Here is a 17087-nt window from a genome sequence, read left to right as displayed (position 1 = left end):
CTTTCTAATTTGCGACCTATTCCGCTATTCTCTTATTTTTCTTGAGAGGGAAATGTGCAGCCACACACTTCCATTATTGGCACCCATACCAGTCCTGCAACTGGAGTAACGCAAGAATGAAGGGGCCTAATTTTTTATATAAATCTACTTTTGTTGACTTACCTATATATCCCGACACAAAACCTCCCAAACATCTCAGCGGAATATGATTTAATTATTGGGCCGGCCTCGCACTGAAAATTGGGACGGTGTTGGTTGCGTTGTTTTGGACTTAAGATCGAAACTTTTTTGTGGCTACATAAGACAAACAAGCTCACACAAGAGAGCTGAAGTAATTGCCAAGAAATCAAATGTTTTGGACTTCAATTCTTGCACTGCAAGAGGGCCCCTATCCTTCTCAAGCGTAAAAAAAGTGTTTTCTTTTTTATAAGCAATCCTAAGATAAGCACAAGGTGAGGTGTTGTAGAAGTCGACGACCGATTCTTGTCCCTCCATAGAATTTATAGAAATCAGTGGAGGGCCGTACAAACAAAGTACGATACTAGTTTATCCGAAGAACATCAGTCTCTTTACTAAAATTCCTGCTCATGTTTTTAGATATTACATAATCTATTTGGTTTGGATTTTTCTTATCTAAACTTAATAAACAAAACATTTAGTTTGGTTTATTTTAGTAATTGATCAAAATTTTGGTTGAGAAAAACCAATCCAAACCGAGATTTGTTGATATTTGTCTTGGATTGTTTTGTTCCTTTTCTGGACGTGCTTGCATTTTATGTCTTGAACTGTAATTACATGTATATGAAGTTATTGATTTATAAATTATGAAATAATAAATCATCTATTCTTTTTTTCACTTGAAAGCATTAATAATCTATTCTAAGAATTTCTATTTTTATGTAGGTGTGTCTTACTAAACATTTTTGAGTGAGTCTCATGTGAGACCGTCTCACGGATCTTAATCTGTGAGACGGGTAACCCTACCCATATTCACAATAAAAAGTAATACTCTTAGCATAAAAAATAATACTTTTTCGTGGATGATTTATAAAATAAGAGATCTGTCTCACAAATAAGACCCGTGAGACCGTCTCACACAAGTTTTTGTCAACATTTTTTTTAAAAAAATAAAAAATTCAACTTTAGGATTAAATTGTAGAAAATCGAAAATAATAGGGATGACACTGGAAATTGAAGAAAGTTGTGAATTTACTGCTCTAACCCCAATGCACGTGTGGAATTCCCGGATTGGCCTGCTATTCTTCTTCCCTTTTCAATTTAGGGTTATGCAATTTTTTATCCACTACCTCCTGTCCCCATTCTCCCTCTCTGTACTTCATTCTCGAAAACTCCAGTTCTCACAGCTCGCGAAGGTAATTCTTAAAACACTATTTTCTTTTTCTTTTTCTTTTTCTTTTCCATTCGGTTCGGAAAGTGAGTTCTGGACGTGATTCTGTTTTTCTTTTTTTTTTCCTAGTTTTGTAGCTTCTTTTGCTGAAATTTTTAATGGGATAACGTGTTCGGTGTGTGTTCGTGGGATGATTGTTGTTTCGGTATTAATCTGTCCTCGATGCTTGATTTTGTGCGGATACATAGCGTTTTATTGAATTTTGCACCCTTGAATCTGTACTTTTGTGGGCTTGTTCTTCAAGGATTCGGTTTTTGGGTTTTTTTAATTATTTCGTGTTCTCTTTAATTAATTTATTGTTCACGGAAAGCAGCTTCTTAAGCTGAAGTATAGGGAACTTGGATTTAAATTTTAGTTTTGCTTAGTTGAAGTGCCACGTATATTGCTATTTTTTCCAAGATTTACTGGAGCAGGTCTAAGCTAAATCTGGCCCCTGGAGTATGTACCGAAAATCGAAATGGTCACGCTTTTCTTTGGTTAGATAGCATTAAAGGGAAAGTTTTTAGTGATTGTGGTTGTTAGAATCTTGTGGAATACTGTTTTGCCTTGTGTTTTTTGCATATCTATGGCATTAGGGGTAGAAACATTTGAAAGTCTTGATATAGCTCCAGTTTTCTTTTGCATTTGAAATCAGATGAATGTGGAGAAACTAATGAAGATGGCTGGTTCTGTTCGGACCGGTGGGAAGGGTACTGTGAGAAGGTATTGTCCTTTTGTTGTTTGAGATATTTTTATGCTGCAATGAGTAAATCTGATATTTTTGTTTTCAGTGTAACATGAAGTTAGAAGTTGAATTTGTGTTACTTTCATATGCTTCTCTGTATAGTGTTATCAAATAGTTACCCTCAAATGCAGGAAGAAGAAGGCTGTTCACAAGACAACCACAACAGATGACAAAAGGCTACAAAGCACCTTGAAAAGAATAGGGGTGAATGCCATACCTGGAATTGAAGAAGTCAATATTTTCAAGGAGGGTGTAGTTATCCAGTTCCTTAACCCAAAAGGTACTATATATGTTACCGGAATTTCCATTTTGTTCCACGCACTTTCTTCACCTTTTTATATTGCCATTGATTGTTTTCTTTTCTTTCCTTTACAGTCCAAGCTTCTGTTGCTGCGAACACTTGGGTTGTGAGTGGAACTCCCCAGACCAAGAGTATGTTTCTTTTCTCGATTCAAATTATTCTCCACCGTTTGGTGTGAAAGATAAGACATTGATTGATTATGCAGCCTTGTTTCATCCAATATTGGGCTCAAGTTCTATAAATGATTAGAGATATAAAATATTATGTCATCCATACATATGGATTTATTATGCATATATTATAAACCCTTCATCATCTCATCCTTTAAACAAAACAGTGCACAAGTAGCTGTTATATCCATTTTTTTTCCTATGGTGTTCAATTATTCCTTTAGTTTAATTTGTTCTTACTCTAAGATACTGTCATATTTTCTTTATGTGCATGTGTATGATCTATTATTAATTAGGATAATAGCGGTTGCCCCCTGTTGAAAAATGGGGACAGTATACTTGTCTCTTTTGTTTTTGAGCACCTAGGAGGCTAGCACTGGCCTCTTTCCCTGTACGGATGTACCTGGTAATAGTTATGAGGGAAGCTTTTTTACTTGATTGCTATCCCGCTGTGCTGATGTTCCTCATTGAAGTTTAAAATGTTGTTTCTTGTATTTTTCCAGATTTGGAAGACATTCTTCCTCAAATCATTCACCAATTAGGTAAGTTTGTATATCCATATTCTCGACATATATGATTTATTCGGCCAGCTCCAAGGATTTTACTCAGAAAATTAATTTCCATACCCTCAGGTCCAGATAACTTGGAGAATTTGAAGAAACTAGCAGAACAGTTTCAGAAACAAGCTCCCACTTCTGCCACTGGAGCACCAGAAGATGATGGGGATGAGGTTCCAGATCTTGTTGAAGGCGAGACATTTGAAGCCGCTGCAGAGGAAGGCCATAATCACGCTTCCTAAAGATCCCTTTTTAATTTTTGTTTTTTTTTCTATATATGTTATGTTGCTTTATTCAATGTCTACGCTGACAATTGAAGATTGGTTCTTGATGCTTTTAAAATTTAGTAGCTTACTGTGTTTTCACACAGTTTTTTATATTCGATAATCGCTTCTTGATTGTTCTTTTCCTTGAAATGCCCTAGGATTTCAAAACATATGTGATATGGGATTCTATTTTAGATTCTGTAGCAAATGCTGATATTTGTGTCGAATGAAAATATTTGAATTGCAATGGACTATGATTCCAATTTCACTTGGAATGAGAGTTTGTTCTGGTGGCACTTGACATCGACCTGACCTCGTCTGGACACTTGATATGTGGTTCGAATTTGTGGTGCTTCGACCTAGAGTTCTTCAATTTGACGGAAATGAGAACACAGTGTATCGGAAGATTTTAGGTGAGATAATTGGGTCATATGTCTTGCACATGATCTAATCTCCATTAAAATGGATAAATTTATAAAACATTAGAGATTAATTTATCGGTTCGAAAAAAAATAGAGACGATTTCAAGAAATCGACCAGGGACTAAAATGACCTTGATTTGTTCTAAACATTAATGAAGGCATCTCCAATCCAACACTATTTCAAATATCATTAGAATTTTCTAAAAGTTGGTGGATTAAAATTGAATTTTATAATTAATGTAGAAATTACATTAATTTGAATTTAGTGTTGCACTAAAATATTATAATGGTTGGAAAATGTCTTATTTAGTTCTGGGTGGTACAATTTTTTTAAATTTTTTAATATATATTAATTTTGAATTAATATGATTAAAAAAATTAGATTATTCAGTTTAAAAGATCAAAAGATTTTAGAATTAATCTGATAGATTAATGATAATTTCTCGGTCATTGATGGGGTTGTTTCTCTGTACAATAATAAATTATATAATTTTCATTATATGTGTGCGCGTTTTGAGTATTCTGGATTTCTCCCCCTTCAACTCTGCTCAAAATTTATTACACCAATTATCTCACACACACACACAAAAAGCACACCAAAAATATCAATCTGCCGGTCATCTTTGGGAAGCTGCAACTTGATTCTTGAAACCTTCTAGAGGTTTTTGGACAACATTTATTATTATTATTATTATTATTATAAACCTTTGGACAACATTTATTATTATTATTATTATTGAACTACCTAAGTACAATAAATAAAAAAATATAGTGAATGATGAAAAATGGTGGTTAAAAAATTGAAATCAACCTAATATCAGAAAAATATCTTCCCTTGTATTAAAGTAGGCAAAAATTTGTGTGAGACAGTCTCACGGATCATATTTGTGAAACGCATCTCTTATTTGGGTCACCTATGAAAAAATATTATTTTTTATGCTACGAGTATTACTTTTTATTGTGAATATGGGTAGGGTTTACCCGTCTCACAGATTATGATCTGTGAGACGGTCTCACATGAGACCCACTCACTAAAAAAAGGTGCGTATGTATAATGTTGGGAAATTATTTCATTGGATACTTTAAAAGTTGACTTTTTCAGAAAGAAAGTTTCTTATTAAGTTCAATATCAAAATGATGTGCTAAAAAGACAATATTTCGTGATATATAGCTATAGATTTGAAATTAAAAGTCAAAATTTTAACTTTACCCAGTTTTTAAGTTTCTTTCTTTTTTAAAAAAAAAAAAAAGACTTTTGCCTCCCTTTTTACAACAAATGGAGGTTTTCTTTATCTCTAACAATTTATATTGGCAAAAACTTGTGTGAGACGATCTCACGGTCGTATGTGTGAGACGGATCTCTTATTTTAATCATCTATGAAAAATATTATTTTTTATGATAAGAGTATTACTTTTCTATTGTGAATATGAGTATGATTGACATGTCTCATAGATTATGATCCGTGTGACGGTCAACTGTTTTTATTGATGTCAATTTTTGTTGTTTATCTAGATGAATGCCGATATTCACTCGCTTAAATATACCAATAATAAAATAAAAAGTTCATGGGGTTTCGAAATTATTTTTATATGATAATCTTTAATCGTATCTAATCTTTATCTCACCATTATATTGTGTTAGGAAAAAGCGATTGTCGCTTTTATCAAAAGTCATAGTTAGTGGTAGTGGTGTAACTCAAATCTTTTAAACTATATAATAGTTCAAGTACCTATGTTTCGATTGGTCTACCGAACAAGAACAGTTATTACACCCTAACAATTTCTCATCCGTTAATTGCACTCCTTGCAATCAACGAGAATCAAACTCGTAGCCCTAACTCTGATATCAATTGTCGTGACCGAAGATTTTTCGTTTTACCAAAAGTCTATAGTTAATGGTAATGGTTCAAATATTTAAACTGTAAAACAACTTAAACATCATATTTCGATTGATCTATCGAACTTAGATAATAATTACACTCAATATATTGTAAGCTAAGTCTCGAAGGTTTGTGGCCAAGAACATGTCAAAATTGGACTAGGTCTACAATCCATCTGAGATAATAATTTACGAAATTTTGGAGACTCCAAAAATGACTGATATTCTATATACATTGGGTTCTTAAATAACGTGGAAACTTGAAATCCTACAAAGAAAAAAACAAAACAAATAACTTTTCAATCCTGGCTTGGTATCGTTTGGCGATACAATTTAAATGATGATAAGTGAATTTCAAAAAAAAATAAACAGTTGCTAATTTAACAACGGTGATGGAAGCTAAAATCCCTTGTTAGAACCATAATCGAAACATGATGTGTTGGATTATTGTACATTTTATAAAATTTAAATTATATTATTATCATCGGTTATAATTTTTTATCAAATCAACTAAACAAAATGATATTATATATTGATGTTATCTTTATATTATTATTTGTAGTATTAAATCAAGGTAAATTCAATAAACTAACTATTGGTATGTTGTTAATTTTTTATTTTTATTTTTTTTTTTTGTAATCCATATTTTACATTTCTCTTTTAATCTTATCTTATCTCCTTCCAATTCGATTTAAAAAATATATATAACTTTTATTTAAAATTAAAAGAGAAGTACTATTTTTTTCGTTTTTTCTACTGATCATATACATCTCATGTGTTACGACGAGTTATATCAATAACACAAATACCTTCAAGAGGGCAAAAACTTATGTGAGGTGGTCTCACGGATCGTATTTTGTGAGACAGATCTCTTATTTGGTTCATCCGTGAAAAAAATTACTTTTTATGCTAAGAATATTACTTTTTATTGTGAATATCGGGAGGGTTTGACTTGTCTCACAGATAAAGATTCGTGGGATCCTCTCACAAGAGACCTACTCCTCCAAGAGAGAATGACACATGCTTTCCGGTGGATTCTGATACACAATATAAGGAGAAAAAAGTCATGAATAATAAAGGTTTAAGGCAAAAACTTATGTGAGACGGTTTTACGGGTCGTATTTTGTGAGACTATATCTTATTTTGGTTATCCATGAAAAAATATTACTTTTTATGCTAAGATTATTATTTTTTATTATGAATATCAGTAGAGTCGACCCGTCTCACAGATAAAGATTCGTGAGACCGTCTCACAAGAGACTTACTCAAGATTATTTAGACCTCAGATTATTCCAAAATTAGGTTTAAAAAAAACAGAGAATAATTGGGTTGTTGGTTGAGTCGTTTTACACGGACTAAATCATTCAAGGATCTCTTTCATCTAATGATTTATATTTTATATTTATATTGTTTGTTTTCCTCCGCGAAAAAGTTGTATTCATTTGATTCTTTGATGGACTCTTTCAACTAAATTTCGAAAATGTCCAAACAATCCTTTAGGCTTGGGAAATGTCCAAACAATCCATCCCTTGGACTCGATCCATTCTATTCCTTGCTGAATTATTACGTTTGACTTGTTCTAATTCTCAAAGGTTGCTTGACTCAGGACCAGAGTCCTACCCCTTTTGCTTTTTCGCGAGTCAAATGTCTGCGAATTGAAATATATATTTAGGTTTGCCCATGAAAAAGGGCAATACTGGAAAATATGATTTCCAGCTGAATTGGTCTTAAAAACATAACTTAATAAAATAAAAGTGAAATAAAAAAGTAACTCGATACGTTTTTCTTGAAAAAGGAAAAAAAAAGTATTACTTGGAAATAATTATTTGATATGATATTAAGGATTTATGATTTGATAAGTTACTTAGTATCTCGATTTATGTTTGTCATCCTCACTGAGAAGTAAAGATTATACTCTTCGTTTTGTCGAATGTCTCGAGAAGAACAAAATTGGGTCATAATCTTGTATATTTATCGTAGTTTAGAATTTGATACGTTAAATTTGGAATATCTGATTAATTTCGAATATTATGATAATGAATTGAACATACAATATAATAAAGACGTCACAACAATGACACGAGAAATTTTGAAATGTTAATCTTAATTATTTTGGACATTTTGATTAATAGATTATTGTTGTTTGGTTCGAAAGTTGTGTGAATGTCTTCGAATGTATCCAATATATACGACGAAAAATAGCGAACTAGACACGTTAATATCTCTTGTTATTTAAACAAATTAAGGATCCACATGGGGCTTAGAGTGTCCAACAACCCCATTTGCACCCATTTTTTTTTTTAAAAAAATATTACGGTTTCGAGGAAAAAAACCTTTAATTATCTTTCTTTAAATAAAATTCATTGGGTTGTGAGTTGATCTATGTCAGTTTTGGTAAGTTTTTGTGTGAGACAATCTCACAATCTATATATATATGATACATATTGATCTGTTTCATATTTACAATTAAAATAATACTTTTTTGTGGACTGTATCAGATTTGAGATCCGTATCATAAAGTCGACTTTTAAACATATTATTTTTTCCGTATAATATACCGACAAGAAATTAAAATTTTAAAACATAAATAAAAATTGTAAAACAATAATAAAGAAAGACAAATAATGGCTACCGTTGTTGTCATCGGATGTGCTCCCATGGTCCCAACTCGGCAACTCCTAACAAATCCACACATTTTTTCCCTTTGTAGTATATTTTAATGTGTAACATTATATATAATATAAATTTGATATGTTTTCTATTTTTGGTGAGTAATTCACTTGTCGATATGATAATCTAGTGTAATGTTACATCAATACTGAGTTCACACACACTTTCGTGTCTCGAGAAAACTGTTGTATCAATTATTTCAAGATGTTTATATAGACAAGATAAACATCTTGTCGGTGCCAATGAATTACACACCAGCAAATGTGAAACATATCAAAATTATATCATGTATTCTATTTTTTCAATTAACCAAACATGTAAAATTTTCAAAAATATCAATATTGTACTAACCAAATGATTGTAATAACAATACTGATCAAATGGGACCTATTATGTGCTTCAATATAATTATCATGTATTGTTGTAATATATTTCCAATACTACGAGGGTTGGTCAAATCAAGCCTCCGCAATTTTAGAGTCTCTCCACGAATGATATGTCATGCCGGATTGTGTTAAAGAATTCCTTTATAAACTCAATTTATCCGATAATTATAAGAGTTTTAGAAGAGGAAAAAAATCTCTCTCGTATTAAAGAAGTGAAAATTCTGAACTAACTGATAGCCGATGTACAGAGAAATACTTCATTTAATAATAAATAGAAGTTCTTAACCAAAAATTCATATTTATAGAATAGGAGTGAACAATACAAATATGTAAAAATATATTTTGATATATTTATTTTTTATTATCACAAATCTAAATTGACAAAAATAATCCTATATAACATGGAAAATGATGCAACATTACTCAAACTTTGTTTTCCAATCTGATCAACAATTGAATTGAATTAAAACTCCGCAAAACCCCGGACGGACCATCATAAACCTATGTGATAATTTTCAAGGAAGGAGGCTAATATTTTCGAAAATTATTGACTTCATTATTATTTTTGTTTTTTCAAGTTGTCAGATTTTAATGTTAATCCATCACCCTTATTTTTTATTTATTGTGATTTTATTCCTTTAATTTTCAATTATAGTTTTTTTTTTACTTAGTAGCTACTTCAGCCGATCTAACTCCAGAAGATCCCGCTTTCGCTTCCTTACTACCCTCGGGGTCTCAATCAAGGGAGATGTAAACCTAGTCTAGGTTGGCTTAGTAATTATACTAATGGTACTTGTCTATTAATAAAAAAGTCATCCACAATAAAACTAAAAGCCTTTGATAATTAGTGATTTTAATGTGTACAATTGGGATTGAGTTAGGCAGCAGTAGAAGTAGGCCAGTAGCACATCTTTTTCCCTTAACCGCAGACATGCTTGTAAAATTTTATTTTCCATCATATATATAAAATCTAAATAAATCCAACTAAATATATATTTATTTATTCATATTAAAATAAAATTACATAACAATCTGCCTCTCTGCTCCAATATCCACCTGATGATTGGTGGCCGCCATGACTGTAACTCAAAAATATATTTCTTGTGAGATGATATCACAAAATTTTATCTATGAGATGAGTCAATCCTATCGATATTTACAATAAAAATTAATAATTTTAGCATAAAAAGTAATAATTTTCATGGGTGACTCAAATGAGAGATCTGTCTCACAAATACAATCTGTGAGATTGTCTCACACAAGTTTTTGTCATAGTTTGATGACTCACAAAATGCATCATATTATTTACATGATATATAATGTATTAAAAATTATAATTAATGGTAAAGAAAATTTAAATGTTTAAAATTAAAATTTGATCGTTTTCTTGATAAAAAAACAGATATTGCTCCAAAATAAAATTGCATAAAGAAGAGTGATTTTGGAACTTTAGAACTACATTATTCTCAATTTGAATATGTATCATAATTTCATTATATAATCCAAAAGATAATTAGTATTAGTAGAAATTGTATCTGAATAACTCAGGTCAATCTATGTTACACATGTAATATAACACCTTATGTTTTAATATAACATGCTCAATTGATCGTATGGAATTCAAAATAAAATACGTAGAGCCATTACACGACCAATTTGATATGCTGTATTAAAACACAAGAGAGTGTGTAAGTAGCAAAAACTCAGACCGATAAATCGGTTTCAGGTGTAAATCTCAATTACTTCAATTATTTTCTCACGCATATATAATTTTATAATTTAATATATTGCACATCTATATAATAATAATAAGGTAACATTCATCTATTGGATATATTAACAAAAAAATCCAATAAGTGAATATCATGACTTCAATGTTAACATAAATATATACGGAAGTACGTCAAAGATATCAAAAAATGAATTATATATATACGTATGTCTGAATTGATACAAGATGGCTAGAATGACAATAAGCCACGTCATACAACTGGTTCGTTCCAACAACTGGCTGCCTCCCCCAAACTGGCTGAGCTGTTTATCACTGTTCTCTTTTCCATTCCCATTGGCTTTTTTGTCCACCACTCTCCACTCACACACACACACACACACACACACACACACACACACATATATATATATATATATATATATATATAGTTTTGATATGCTTTACACTTATCGTATATATCTATTTGAGCACTGATGTGTCACTCATTTATTAGAAGCGCAATTTTTCTATATTTCATCACATCCAATGAGTGAGTGACACATCATCAACGCTCACATAGATTAGCACGATAAATATACATCATATCAAAATTATATATATACACACACATATACTAATTTATATGAGACGATGTCATATGCTAATTATGTGAGATGAATATTATATTTAAATTATTAATAAAAAATATTATTTTTTAATTATAAATATTGATATAATTAACCAATTTCATTAATAAAAGTTCATGAGATTATCTAAAAAAAATACTTATTCATGCATATATGTTGGAGAGAGAGGGAATTCAATAATATAGAAATGGGTCCTTCTTTCTTCAACTTGTGTTCTTCGTAACCTCTTCTTTCCTCCTATAAATTCAACCCAAAAATCCAATTTCCAGACTTCTTCTTCCTCTTTGTTGTTTACGCATGGAAGATAGGAGGTATACAGATAGCCAGCACACACAGACACCTACATAGGTGTGTAAATGCACAGACACACACGTAGGTAAGCTTTATTCTGGTATTTTTATCTACCTTTTTCTGTGAAAAAAATGCCAGCTTGGTGGGATAAATTATCCGGCAGAAGCAAGGATTCGGAAACCAGGCCTGAGATTTCTTCGTCAGAGGACTCATCACTGAAAACTTTGAAGACGAAGGGGAGAGAAAATGGGAATAACAGTGACAGTAAAGCCCGGAGCTTTGACGAGGTTCTTGTGTTGAAACAATCGAGAAATTCTCCGAGAAGTAGTCGGGAGTTTTCCCCTGTGGGAGGAGGGTGTTCCGGGTTTTCGGGTTTCGATTCGGCTTCATCTTTGGAGAAGGGGCATCCTTTGCCCAGGCCTTTGGAATCGCCGACGGAGCATCCGGGTCATGTCCATGGCGTCGGGTTGGGGCACGGGTCTGCTTCTGCTTCCAGTGTTAGTTCATCTGCGTCGTCTGATGATCCAGCTCATGTTGCTGATATGGCTGGCTTAAGGTTTGCTGGATTTTCATCTGGAGATTTTAGATTTTATTCTTGTTTTTTCATGAATGAAATCTTAATCTTGGATATGTTTAGTGGTTGGGTCTAATTTGATTCTTGGAGTTTTTGCATCAAGATTGAAAGTTTTGGTTCTTTTTGCTTATGGATCAATTTTTCTTGATTCGTTTCATAGCTCATACGATCTCTTTTTGATTTAGGAATCTGGTAAAAAAGTCAATTCAATCAGGCTTGGGGTTGTTTTTATTGTGTTCTCTCTGGTTTTGTGTCTATCCTTGCTATACTAAGCCGTTGACTTATTAGGAAGAGTAAAACCAGAAACTCCAAGAATTAGATATCATAGCGGTATTATCTCTATTAGTGTGCGTGATAAAATTCAGATGGCCAATGAATTGCTATTATTTGTTTGAGTTTTGGTTATGCCTCAAAGAATTCCTGGTTATGTGGCAGAGGAAATGGGGAGAGCAAAGTGTTAAGTCCGTTGTCACGGAGTCCAGGTCGAGGATCGTGGTGTACTACGGCTGTCACTTCACCTTTTCATGCTCGAATTAACGGTATTAACTTGGACTCGTCAAATGGTAGACTAGAAGATGTAAAAAGCGAGTGCCACAGATTGCCCCTTCCACCTGGTACTCCTAACAGTCCTTCTGCTTTACCCACTCCTCCAAGAAGTCCCGGGAAACCAGAAAGCTCGGGTAGTAGTTCATCAAAATGGAGGAAAGGGAGGCTTCTTGGAAGAGGCACTTTTGGTCATGTTTACCTCGGGTTTAATAGGTAATGAAGATTCTAATGTCGTTACCATATGCACGCCTTTGGAAAAAAAATGGTCATATACTACTATATTTTATAGCTTATCCCTTTTCGCATATTTATATTATTTTATATTGTCTACGTTTGCAGTGAGAATGGGCAAATGTGTGCGATAAAAGAAGTTAGGGTGGTTTCAGAAGATCGATCTTCAAAAGAAAGCCTCAAGCAACTGAACCAGGTACTTCAGATATTTTTTACTTTTCGCGCATATATTTCAACGGCTTTTAACGGATTGTTTTCTTTATGACATATTTGGTTATTACAACAGGAGATAACTTTGCTTAGTCAGCTTTCACATCCAAATGTCGTTCAGTACTATGGAAGTGATCTGGTGCGAGTCAAATATTATTTTTGTTTTTTATCTAATAATGGCACTCAGACTCATGAACCTTGTAACGATGCCCCTTTTTTCTTCCAGAACGAAGAAAGGTTATCCGTTTATTTGGAGTATGTTTCGGGAGGTTCGATCCATAAACTATTGCAAGAATATGGACCTTTTGGGGAGCCTGTTATTCAAAATTACACCAGGCAGATTCTCTCAGGCCTCTCTTACTTACATGGAAAAAACACAGTTCACAGGTGACTCCCGACGCCTTGCCCTGATGCTAAGTATATTAATTTGCATGAAATATTGTGTGTGGGTTTTTCTTTTTTACTTTTTTTTCTCCAGTTTGGTCTCTTCTCTGCAGGGATATAAAGGGAGCAAACATTTTAGTGGATCCCAATGGGGAAATAAAACTTGCTGATTTTGGCATGGCAAAACATGTATGTATCTTCTTCCTTGTTTTCATCATTTCTTCGTCTGTCATATGACATTAGACGCTATTTAATATTAATGATTTTTCCAAAGTAAACAGTTAGCTAGCTAAACATAGAACATTACGTGAACAAAAACTGATTTTTTGAATTTTTTGGGCTGAAAACTGATCAACGATTGGTGGAATACGTCACATGATCCATAATATTGCACCACGTAAAACTGTTACAATGATGGTTGGAGTAATATTTTGGTATTTTTTTTCTACAGATTTATGGATAATCTGAATTAGATTTTGGTTTTTTACTTTTATCTTACACTCTAATGCAATTTTACAGATAACTGCTTGTTCGTCGATGTTATCCTTCAAAGGCAGCCCTTACTGGATGGCCCCTGAGGTCTCTCTCTCTCTCTCAGTATATATATATATATATATATATATATATATATATATATATATATATATATATATATATATATATATATATGATAGATGGATAGATGAGGATTTTATTTTGTGTACTATTTTTTCTAACAAGCATATTTTATTGCCCCTCAGGTTGTAATGAATACAAATGGTTACAGCCTTCCAGTGGATATTTGGAGTTTAGGATGCACGGTTCTTGAGATGGCAACATCAAAACCACCTTGGAGCCAATATGAAGGGGTTCGACTTCTAGATTCACGCTGTTGATTCCAAAATTGTTGACTTAGCAATGGAATTACTGGATGTTAATAGTTCTGAATTTATTGTTTAACAGGTTGCTGCTATATTCAAAATTGGAAATGGTAGAGATGCCCCAGAGGTTCCTGATCACTTATCTGCCGATCTGAAAAATTTGATAAGGATGTGTTTGCAGCGCGAACCATCTGCAAGGCCTACTGCATCTCAACTACTCTGTCACCCCTTTGTTAAAAACCAAACTACACAAAGAGCAAACAATGCCAATATAACCCGAGAAGCATTTCCTCGTGCCTTTGATGGGAGCCGCACTCCGGTAAATTTCCATTCTGACAATTTCATTGCATCTTGGAAAGGATAGTTAAAACTGGTGCAAATTTCATGGTTTCTTTTATTTTTTATGAACTCTTCTTCTTCTTAACAGACGGCCCTAGAGCTGCAGTCCAACAGAAAGAACAATTCTTTTGACAGAGATGACACATTGAGATTTGCAGTGCCGAGAACCTTGATGACTCCGAGGTGCACGATTTAACTCTTGAACTATTTGCTATTTATGCATACATTGTGTGAGGGCAAATCCAGGATTCGGGAGATGAGGGCGTCATGTTGCTGGATTTGTTCTTCACCGTGCATATTACTGAATTAATATTGTCTTGAAGTAATTTCTAGTGTCTTATTATTTCTACAGGGATAATGCACGAACCATAACGTCATTGCCCGTCTCTCCCACCTCGAGTCCATTACGACGAGATGCACCTGCGTATAGGAACTCTTTCCTTTCTCCACCACCACGCCCTTCTTATACGGTTGGTCGAAACAATCATAATTACAGCGAACACTCCATCTTTCCGTACAGACAACCCAACTCGAGAAGCACGCTTGATCCATTTCTCGAAATGCCTCAAGTTAGAGCTATAACCTCAGCTAGATCCCCAACAAGAACCATGCCATAGAATTTTAAATGATGTAAAGGATCTTTTTACCTGAAAAATCCATTTACGCCTGTCTGGTCGAAGCACGTGAGAGTTGCCTGTGGCCGGAAGGATCCGGCCCAGTCTGGACTCGTTACGGTTTCATCTTATTTTGTAATCGCCATACTTCTTGATACTCCCCTGTAAATAGAATATAGATTTACTGTTGTCTGTTGTTGGAATGTAGATCATATGCTAATTAATCGCAATAGTTATTGCTGAAGAATATTATTTTCTCAGCCTTGGATTAAAGCATGGAGTCCTTTTTGATTTTGTGTTTGATCATGTCAATATATGGATAACTCTGAACTTTGACTCTTCCATTTGACACTAAGATCTCGATTTTAGAACAAGATGTTTTCGATAATAGTAGTTATCTTGTCTCACGGATAAATTATGCTAGCATTTACGATAATAACTAATATTTTTACATAGATGTTTCAAATATGATATTCGTCTCATAAAATTGACTCTTGAGACCTTATCACAGAAGTTTTTATGTTCGGACAATTATAACAAAACTCAGAAGATGATATTTGTATTTGTCTCACAAAAGTTTTTATGTTTCGACTGAGACGGTCTCACGAATAAATTCTGTCTAATTTATAGTAATATAAATACTTTTTTTGTGGATGATCTCTATAGAAGATTTGTATTACAAAATTGACTCATAAGATCATCTCACAAAAATTTTATGTTCCGACAATTATGACAAAACTCAAAATATGATATTTGTGTTCCGTCTCATAAACAATTACAACAAAACTTCAGAAAAAAGATGATATTTACACTAAATTAATTGTTAAATAAACTTGAGTTTACTTTTTTTAATCTCAAAATTACTTTTTTATTCCACTGGAAAATGACACTTTTAAAATATTATTTAACTCTTTTTTTTTGGGATAAAAAGTCAATCTAAGTGCAAACAGTCATATGTTATTCTTTTACTGTAAATTAAATTTAAAAATTCAAATCCTTGAAATCGAATATAAAATAAAATAAAAAAAAATGAAAAAAATTTAATATCATGCATGGAGAGTAGGTCTCTTGTGAGATGGTCTCACGAATTTATATCTGTGAGACGGTCAACTTTACCGATATTCATAATAATACTCTTAGGCGGTATTTGGTAGAGGTAATAAGGTGTGTTTATGGATTTTTAACCCATCTTATCCCTGATTAGGTTATATTAACTGGAATAAAATAATCATTACTCACCCCTAGGATTATTTATCATACTCTTAACACAACCGCCGACTGACTGACCACCCCCGCCGCTCGCCGCCGACCATCGCCGGCCGTCGCTCGACGCTGCCGACCGTCACCGGACACCGTCGGACGCCACCGGCTTCGCCGACCACCGCCGCCTCCTGACGTCGATCACCCCCTCCGACCCCTGCCGGCCGTCCCCCGACGCCGTCGCTGCCGACCACCCCCTCCTCTTGCCGGCTGACCACACCCTCCTCCTGCCGCCGCCTCCGACCGACAATCACATCTGGGCCGACCACTACCGCCGCAAAAGTGGAAGAGCAATTTTGTCAATTTATCAAAAGATTATTATTTATCTAATTCTTAATAATCATACCAATAATAATATTATTTTATCATTATCTACTTCAATCATTTTTTTATCATTTATGCGTTAATCATTCTGTAATCCTATCATTTAAATCAAACATAGCCTTAGCATAAAAAGTAATATTTTTTCATAAATGACCCAAATAAGATATTCATCTCATAAAATACGACCTATAAGACTATCTCACGCAATTTTTTTCGCATTCATTAGTTATTAACTAATCGTTAATATTTTAACATTACTTACACCTCTTAACAAATTTTGTTTTTTATATATACATAGTTTATGAAGAAAATA

The 17087-nt window shown here is 33.3% G+C and overlaps 2 protein-coding genes across 4 annotated transcripts; both read left to right on the top strand.

Annotated features, from left to right (window-relative positions):
• The first annotated feature begins 1163 nt into the window (after positions 1-1163).
• Positions 1164-3537, top strand: LOC140809385 (nascent polypeptide-associated complex subunit beta-like). Of its 2 annotated transcripts, none has more exons than XM_073167027.1 (6): positions 1164-1373; positions 2043-2110; positions 2264-2412; positions 2508-2564; positions 3107-3145; positions 3236-3537. In XM_073167027.1, exons 1-6 carry the CDS (start codon positions 1179-1181, stop codon positions 3400-3402), a joined length of 675 nt encoding a protein of 224 aa, XP_073023128.1. In that variant the 5' UTR covers positions 1164-1178; the 3' UTR covers positions 3403-3537. The 2 variants fall into 2 exon arrangements, with proteins under 2 accessions (XP_073023128.1, XP_073023202.1); XM_073167101.1 differs by lacking the exon at positions 1164-1373 and adding an exon at positions 1481-1553.
• A 7763-nt stretch (positions 3538-11300) lies between these two features.
• Positions 11301-15484, top strand: LOC140809249 (mitogen-activated protein kinase kinase kinase 3-like). Of its 2 annotated transcripts, XM_073166916.1 has the most exons (12): positions 11301-11517; positions 11596-11988; positions 12442-12765; positions 12892-12979; positions 13070-13132; positions 13220-13380; positions 13491-13566; positions 13897-13956; positions 14118-14225; positions 14320-14556; positions 14665-14759; positions 14929-15484. In XM_073166916.1, exons 1-12 carry the CDS (start codon positions 11498-11500, stop codon positions 15191-15193), a joined length of 1890 nt encoding a protein of 629 aa, XP_073023017.1. In that variant the 5' UTR covers positions 11301-11497; the 3' UTR covers positions 15194-15484. The 2 variants fall into 2 exon arrangements, with proteins under 2 accessions (XP_073023017.1, XP_073022944.1); XM_073166843.1 differs by having other exon boundaries at positions 11301-11988.
• The last annotated feature ends 1603 nt before the right edge of the window (positions 15485-17087 follow it).

Source organism: Primulina eburnea, chromosome 1 (assembly GCF_022965805.1).
Source record: "Primulina eburnea isolate SZY01 chromosome 1, ASM2296580v1, whole genome shotgun sequence".
NCBI lineage: Eukaryota > Viridiplantae > Streptophyta > Magnoliopsida > Lamiales > Gesneriaceae > Primulina > Primulina eburnea.
This window is presented reverse-complemented; position numbering and strand designations above follow the sequence as displayed.